Raw genomic sequence first — 9,378 nt, 5'->3', positions numbered from 1 at the left:
CTAATCCAAAAGGAGGTGGAAGTAGATTGCCACATCAGATCTGATCGTTTAAACCTGCAAAACGACTACTTTTACTTAACCAATTGATTGGAAGCTCCCAGTTGAGATGGTGAATCGATTCTTAAGCCTTGCATTCGCTAGACACAATCGAGTAATCGATTGCACCAATCAATTGCTTGACACTAATTGATTGCTATCACATAACAATCAATTGCTTAAGTAGCAAACTCAAAATTTCAAATTTAAGGTTTGCCAATTGATTGCTATATTGTGCCAATCGATTGCTAATCCTAATTTCAAGCTTTTCAAGAATAAATTCTCATATTATCTGGTATCCAGTTGACCTCAACCTATCAGTACTTCCTCTGCTTAACATCTAATCATTCATGACTTTCTGAGACTTCTCTCGTCGTTAAGTGTCAAATCAATTATGATCCACTTAGACTTTCTGTCTCGTGTTAAGTGTTCGATCCTCCATAACTCACTTGAACTTCTTTGATCACCAAGTGTCCGATCAACCATGACCAACTTGGATTTTCCATCTCATGCTAAGTGTCTTGTCCTCCGTGATCAACTTGGACCTTTTTGATTACCAAATGTTCGATTAACCATGACTACTTGGATTTCTCTTGCCAATTCTGTGTTATACTTTCGATTACCAAGTGTTTGATCAACCATGACCAACTTGGACTTTTCACTTTATGTCAAGTGTTCAATTTTCTATGACCAACTTGAATTTTTCATCTCATGTCAAGTGTCCGATCAACCGTGATCAATTTGGACTTTTTCACTGTGAAATATCCAATCAACCTTGACCTATTTGACTTTTTTCACTGTTAAATATCCGATTAACCCTGACCTACTTAGCATCTAACTAACATATTCTCAAACATCAAAATCTAACTTGAGTCAACTCGAGCTTGGCCAACTCGATTAATCATGATCTGAGGTCGATTGCACCAACAATAAATATTTTTTATATAAGTCAAAAAGTATCTACAATGTTCACCTTAAACATTCTATCATGTTTGACAGAGTGTCAAGTCTCAATTAATGTTCGAAGTTTTATACATATGTATCTGAATTTTCTTATAAGTATCTTCTACATTCCTTCTCTCCCTCTCAAAAATAACTTTATTCCTAGTCATTCATATATGATGAATCATACATGTCATAGTCAAGTGTTTCACCCTTATCAAAATTTGAGTGTCTCAATATTGCTGCTTGAAGATTCTGAACATTCTTTTGTAATCATCTCCTATTGCATGTGAAGCTAACTTTTGACCTTTCTCCATAACAAGCTTGTGCTGGAGCACCTAAAGAATAGGTGATTATGTGTGTCCTCTACACTAACACAAAAAAGACAGTTCTTATCCTTTACAAATGACAAATGGTCTCTCATGGCCAACCACCCATGAGCCAACAACCAAATTGTGAAGGCATGACTAGGCTGAACATACGACTTCTACACGGTGTTAATCCATGGTTGTCTGGTCCTTGTCCTCCTGAATTAAGTACTCATAAGCTCTATCAACCTCTTTACCTATTTAGGTGAACTCGATTGTAAGTCTGTTGAATGCTATTGTTGTTGATCCCTCTCTGCTCATTATCTTATCTTTGATGTGCAAAAGCTTCTTAATCAATGATGAGTCAATACACTTCACCTTCCCAGTTCATAGGTTTGCATGCCTCAGATATGTGCGATGAATCCACTTAATCCATAATGAGTAGTTTTTCTTGTCTCGGATATGCCATAAGACCTTGGACAGTAGAGCCTTGTTTCATGCCTTTAGATCTCGAAATCCATAGCCTCCTTTCTCCTTTGGCATACAAATGTCTACCCAAGATATCAAGGAGTGCCTAACTGTCCATACAAACCTCCTAAACAGTGCATATTCCATCAATGATGGCATGCCGTAGTGGAAGGATAAACAACTAGAAACACTCAACTCCTTGCAAGACATCACTATCAGTTGTTATTTACAAGCATATGAAAGTGTATGTTATAGCAAGGAGTTGATTTTACCAATGATAGTATCTACTAGTGCATGTGTTGTAATATAAAATTGTGAGTTTCACTAATACTAATGGGATACTCAAATATCTAAATGGAAAGGTGTTTTTCTAAAAGCCTAAGAGTTACACTAGAGCATCCCCAACTCACTCATCCACTTTAGCTAAGTACATCTTAGATTTCAATCGATTTGTATGTAGGTATGTCATATTGCCAAATTGCTCCAAAGTATTCACCGTGATGTTCGCAAATGATGCATCCCCTCTAGCAAATAAAAGTACGTTATCAACATATACAAGATGAGTGATATGCAACATAGCACATTTTGGGTAAATAGTTATAATTACCGATCAAACTTCATTTTGGCCAGTAATTTTAAATATTTATCGATCAAACTCATTTTGAACACAAAAAAATTCATCTATAAATTTGCTTTTCCCCATAGTGGATAGTGAAAGAGTACTGAATGTATCTCCATGCTAATATCGTCTAAGCAGTAGCTATGCTAGTGTTGTGCGTTTTTACTTAGTGACTAAAGTGACCAATTCCATAGGAAAATTTGCAAACAAAAACTCTTCTTGCAACTCTTGCACTAGACCCTTCTTCAACGTCTTTAGAGATGATGTTAACATTGTTCCAAATTTGTCCATGTCATTTATAACTACGACTAATGTTACTTAAAAGCTCTATCATCCTCGCCTAGTTCCTTTGTTGAGTGGCCTTAAGCACATCGCCAACTCTAACACTTGCCACCACCAGAGATTCTTCATGAGACTGACTGAGATTTATCATTTTTTTTGATACGATGATGGGGGAAGGTTGAGGGTAGGGTCGGGCTAGGTCAGCTAGTTGTGTTGGCTTAGATGGTAATAGTAGTCTTTCAACCCTTCGACCCTCGCCGCAATGCTAATTAAGGAAACGTCAACTCATGCATCTGATAGAATTTGTTAAAAATCCCAAGGGCATAAGAATGGAAAACACTTGAGATCCATACTCATAGATATACCGAAAAGGATCTAATATTTTCAGTACTAGAATTAAAGGATATAAGTCGTCTAAGTACTAGAACCACAATAAAAAATTATTTAATAAACCCCTTATGTTGCACACATCAAGAGCACATAGTGTATTTTTTTTAACTTCGATTTTCACTTCATTTAACCTAAATATTATACCTTAAATTCTAAACCTAAAAATTTTTTAAAAAAATTATACTAATTACTCTCGAGATGTACGATATTAAATGTGCAACATATCAAATAATTATATATATAGTGAGGTATTATGAGATTTTAAGTAGAGAATATTCTTATAAAATAAATTAAAATAGTAAGGGTGCAATTGGGTGGGAGTGTTTTATAAGAAAATTTTATTTTTTTTTTTTAAAAATGAGCTAATTTAGTATTTTAGATGAAAATGACTAAAATACCAAATTGACTATTTTTATTTAAAATAAAGAGATTGATGTAGGAGATCCTTAAGTTTTAAAAGATCATAATTTTTTATTTTTTCAATAGAATCACATGATTTATAATATATTAAATTAAAGTTCATTCAAAGATCTACATTGTTATAGAGTGTAGCTCATAATGTAAGTCTTAGACTCAAAAAAAATATTGTTTAAACTTTTTTGAAGACTCCGATTAATTTTGTATTGTTAGTTAGTTTTGAGACTATTTGAACTTTTGTTTGGTTGATGTTAAGGATGATTTTTATTTCTGAATTAACATTATTTGGTTAAACTTAAAGATGGATTCTCTCTGTTTGACGATTTCCTATATATTCTTTGTAAATTTCTCTATTAGAACTAGTATACAAAATAAGTGTTATTCTATTTGACGTCAAAGATATTTTAATTCTTTATTTTTTTTGGAGATTCAATATAGTTGAAATTGTCCTATTCTTATTTGCACACTAAGCCAGACCTACGAGTCGTGCCAAGCCTAACACATGATGTGCTCCACACAGGTCCGTTTCAATCTACCCTGGTCTCATATGATCCATTGGCACAATCACCCTAGCTGGCTCGCCTAGCCAACCCACAAACTAGGTTAAGACCATTCTAGCACGACCCAACCTCTATTAGACTACGTCGCCGAGTATGACCTCAACTAGACTAGCTAGGTCAAGCTGAACCACAACAACCCGATCGACATAATTGACATCACTACTAGGAAGATCAACCAGCTCATCAGCCCCTAGCAATTTGGTGGGCCCCATGCCAGCATAATTTTCTTTCTTCTCGTATATATAATAAACAAAACCAGCCCAGCTATAATTATATCGTCCTTATTAATCTAAATATTTAAAAAATTGTAGAATATAATTCTACACGAGCAACAATATTAATTAAACATTTTTACGTGGACCGATGTGCTCTTTTTACAATATAATATAATATAATATAATATTTCAGTTTATTTTTCTATCCAAATCTTAATTTCCTCGATCGTCCCACGAACCCTAGCTAGCTAATCCCTAATAATCTTCCAAAAATAGCTAGCTAGTTAAGGAAAGCCTGAACCCTACGCATGCAGTTACTCGTAAGCAATTAATTAAGCAGAAATATGAATCAGTCTCCGATCCAAAAAGTCAGTTATAATGTCCAGTGTCAACCTGAGAGGATAAGCACGAATAAAGAAATAAAGAAAGAAAGAAAGAAAGAAAGAAAACAGTAAAGTTGTGGGTGCCGGCCCATGGTTTCTTTCAGGGAATCAACTCCAGTAAACCTAAAACGTCCAGCTTTATATTCCTCCATGCACATGCATGTCGAAACCCCAAACCGCTCTCCCTTTCCCCTCAAAATTAAGGCACCTAATTAATGGCAGCCATGGCGGCCATCGAGAGGAGCAAAGTGCAGAGGCTTTATGATGCCTGTGGCATCATCTTCTCCTCTTCTTCTCCTACGAAAGGTCTTCCAACTCTGTGGCAACTCAGATGGCTCCAAACCATTCTTGGTATATATATACACACACACATATATACTTTAGCAGATCATTTCAGTACTTTCCTCTTGTTATTGCAGATGCGATGGAGCCGATCGACGTCGGTATTGATGGATCAGGAGAGGAGAGATCGCAGGAGGGCAGCCACGGACTCATCTTAGGGCACGCAGTGAGAGAGATCACATACGTACACATCCATGAATGCCAAGACTTCTCTGTATGAATTAATGTAATTCTCAAAGTTTTGGAAAGATAAACTTTAATTACTTGACTCACAGGACGTTCGATTTGTTTGTAAATTAGATAGGAGTGTTTTGCTTTCCGGCTGGTGCAAGGCTGCCTCTGCATGATCATCCAAACATGGTCGTCCTCACCAAAGTCCTGTATGGATCCATTTCAGTGCAGTCCTACGACTGGGTCGACGACTCACCGAGCTCCAATAACCCTAGAAGAAGTAAGGACATATATATATACCCATTGATGCATGCCTCAGTGATCGTATTATAATTATACATGGATTAATTTTTTAATTAGGTGGCTTAGCAAGGAGTGTGGCAGATGGTTGCACCCTGCAATCCTCATCGAAGGTGTCAGTTTTGTTTCCAAAGCGTGGAGGCAACATCCACTCCATCACTGCCTTGTCTCCTTGTGCCATCTTGGACGTCTTGGCACCACCATATTCAGAGCAGCAAGGAAGGTCATCGAGCTACTATGTTAGCACCCCACTACCTTCTCTTCCTGGTAATTGCATTAATGTTTATAATCTACTTAGCAGCTTGTCGAACACCATCGAGTTAATTAGTTAAGTGATGCACTAGTTTAATTGCGAGTGGTCAGGTTTTTCGATACTCGAAGAGATCACCGGAGTGCCGGACGATCTCCATGTCGTCGGAGCGACGTACCTTGGTCCCGAGCTCAGCTTCGACCTTGATACAAGTGTGAACTAGCTAGACTTCTTCATGTTTTCTTTGAGACTTTTGTGCTGAGCATTTTGAAAAGATCATAGTGTACAGACATTCAGAACTTTACGCCAAAGTATAAAAGTCTTGGAAATTAAAAAGAAGTTCAAAAGAGTTTTCTTTTTCAATCATGATGATCGTGCTTGAAATAACTGATCATGGATATTATATTCTCCTACATCTCATGGTCAATAGCATGCATTCACATATATGGAGTGGGAAACTTTGGACGACGACGAAGTGCACTGTTTCGAAATGTACTGAAGTTGACATGGGCAACAAAGACTTCATCATGTATTCCACATTATATAAAGATATAAGGACAAATTGTTCATCTCCATAGTGGTCCACTAAATTGATTATATATATAATTTTATATGTTGGGAAAATTATTTTTCTTCTAACTACATGAATTTTAAAATAATACGAACTCTAATATTAAAAAATTACAAAAAATCTAGTTTTACCATAGCAAAAAATAATACAAAGATAAGATAATGGAACTTGATTGCAACGGAAAAACATCATCTCTTTTGTGTGTCATCCACGAATCTGGAAATCTTGCGGAAGAAGAAGAAGAGCAAGGGAGCCAGTCTTTTGAAGGAACTAGCTAGGTTGACAGTACTGTAATCTCTCTACCGATAGAGAGTGAAGAGATATGTCAAAATACCTAATCTAATTAGGATCATGCCCTATATATATGATCTAATCTGTTATCAACTCATTAATGATAATGGTTTGGGTTAGCGAGTTCTATACATAAACTTCTACGCCCAATAACTCGAACATTCCATATTAGTTAGATCACTTAACGAGTTTGGTTTTTTTAATGACACATCTGCATGCCACAATAACATGCAAGTCCATCAAATGGGATAAAATTCAACAATTTCTCATTTGGGCTATATATGATTTGTGTATGACATACGATTAAATCTTAGTTGACGTTAACAACAATGCCAAACTTTACGGGTATAAAATACACCTAAAAATAATCTGCTTCATCAACTCTGTTGGTATATGACTAAAAATGTCATAGTTACTAGAATATGACTGTAACAAATTAAATCTTAAGTAATCACAATATCAATGTTATCAAGGACATAGATCAAAATATGAATATGTCAAAATTATATGGAATGTGATCTTTATGTGCCAATTTTTAACTGGTCCTCCTAATAACTCAAAAGAGTCCTAATCATATTTGTAAACACTTTATATTATACTACAACAGCAAACCATGATCTAAACTTTACAATTCAAAAAAGAATCTCATATCATATTTATAAGTACTAAATGTTAAATAGCAGTAGTAAATCATAATATATTTATTCATAGCATCAAAAAATAAATAAAATGCCCATGAATGTTTTGAACTTAAGTGCATATAATATATCAAAATAAAATGCATATGCATACAGACTCCCACTAATTGAGTACTTCCTCCAATGGAAGAATTTTTATATCCACAATATGCGTATGAAATACCTTAGACACCAAGCCCTTAGTGAGTGGATTTGCCAACATGAAATCTATGTTGATGTGCTCTATCATTACCTGATGACTATGAACTCTTTCTTTAATCGTTAGAAATTTGATGTCGATATACTTTGATTTCGATAAACTATTATTGTTCTTGGTGTTGGGTTGCAAGGGTGCAAACATAGTCCCACATCTAAAGTACATGGAAAAGATCATGGGGTTAAAAGAATGGAAAGTATCTCCATTGGGATGAGACCTTTTGGGGAGAGCCCAAGAACAAAGTCATGAGGGTTTAGGCCCAAAGTGGACAATATCATACCATTGTGGAGATATTTTGATTCCATCGGTACTAACAAGTGGTATCAGAGCGAGACCGCTCTTCACCGGACTAACCGTCGGATGATCCATGATCCAGATCTAACCATGTGGTTTGAATCTTAAACAAAGGAAGTGGGTGCTCCTGTGTCTGAATCAAGAGGACCAGATACCAGGTGAGAAGTCCTAGTATGTCGGATGGACTGAGGGGCAAAAAGTCTCAGTTGCGACTAGGTGGAAAGTCCTAGTATGTCGGGTGGACCGAGGGGCAAAAAGTCCTAGCTGCGGCTAGGTGGGAAGTCCTAGTAGGTCGGGTGGACCGAGGGGCAAAAAGTCCTGGTGGGTCGAGGATTCAGAAATCAAAAACGACGTTGAAGGGGGGCCTGTGGTCCTTTGTTTGAGGGGGGAATTGTTGGGTTACAAGGGTGCAAACATAGTCCCACATCTAAAGTACATGGAAAAGATCATGGGGTTAAAAGGATGGAAAGTATCTCCATTGGTATGAGACCTTTTGGGGAGAGCCCAAGAACAAAGCCATGAGGGCTTAGGCCCAAAGTGGACAATATCATACCATTGTGGAGATATTTTGATTCCATCGGTACTAACACTTGGCATAAAATTCTATGACTTTATTATCACAGTTGATCTTTAATGACCCATCGATGCCATCAATGATCCCTAATGTTGTGATGAAACTCTACAGTGGATGTTTCATAGCAAATTACTAACTTTGCCTCCATAGTAGAAGTGACTATTAGCGTCTGTTTGACGCTTTTTCACGATTAGCCTCTACAGCAAGCATGAAGATATATTATGAAGTGGGCATCTTGTTGTCCAAGAATCAAGCAAAGTCAGAGTCTGAATATTCAATCACCTCCAGGTGATCAGACCTCCGATATGTGAGTATATCTCCTTTGATTTTTTATAAATACTGCATCGCTCTTTTCACCGTTTTCCAGTGCGCCAGTCCTAGGTTACTTAAATATCTGCCTAACATTCCTACTATGTACGCAATGTCTAGACACGTATAAACTTGTGCATATATGAAACTTCCCACAGTTGATGCATAAGGGAATTATTGTATCTCCTTTATTTCAAGTTCAAGTCGTGGACACTGCTACAAGATGAATTTGTCACCTCTAGACATTGGTGTGTCACTAGGTGCATAATTTTATATGTCATACCATATAAGTACTTTTTCAATATAGACCTTTTGTAAAAAAATTCAAGAACACCTCTTTAATGATTATGATATATCTGTATGCCTATGACAAAGGATCTTTCACCAAGATCTTTCATTTTAAAATTATTTGATAGAAATGGCTTAATTTCTTGCATCAGACCTTTATTATTGCTTGCCAATAATACATCATCCACATACAGAACAAGTATAATAAATTTTCTTCCACTGAACTTGACATATATGCATTGATCAACAGAGTTTTCCTTAAAATTGAATGAAGTAATCACCTGATTAAATTTTCAATACCATTGACGGGACACATATTTCAAATCATAAATGGACTTTTTAAATTTACATATTAGGTGCTTCAAGTCCTTAGACTCAAAGTTCTCCGATTGTATCATATATATAGACTCTTTACTGACACTATTGAAGAATGCAATCTTTATGTCCATTTGGTATAGCTCTAAATCAAAATAA

General features: G+C 36.2%; 1 protein-coding gene across 1 annotated transcript; it reads left to right on the top strand.

Annotated features, from left to right (window-relative positions):
• The first annotated feature begins 4,735 nt into the window (after window positions 1–4,735).
• Window positions 4,736–5,964, top strand: LOC141813804 (plant cysteine oxidase 3-like). Its single transcript, XM_074701792.1, has 5 exons — window positions 4,736–4,971; window positions 5,040–5,176; window positions 5,263–5,413; window positions 5,494–5,700; window positions 5,797–5,964. The coding sequence occupies exons 1-5, from the start codon at window positions 4,836–4,838 to the stop codon at window positions 5,904–5,906; spliced, it is 741 nt and encodes a 246-aa protein (XP_074557893.1). The 5' UTR covers window positions 4,736–4,835; the 3' UTR covers window positions 5,907–5,964.
• Window positions 5,965–9,378: the final 3,414 nt, after the last annotated feature.

Source organism: Curcuma longa, chromosome 1 (assembly GCF_044706935.1).
Source record: "Curcuma longa cultivar G26 ecotype Majalengka, Jawa Barat chromosome 1, ITB_CL_G26_1.1, whole genome shotgun sequence".
Taxonomy (NCBI): Eukaryota; Viridiplantae; Streptophyta; class Magnoliopsida; order Zingiberales; family Zingiberaceae; genus Curcuma; species Curcuma longa.
This window is presented reverse-complemented; position numbering and strand designations above follow the sequence as displayed.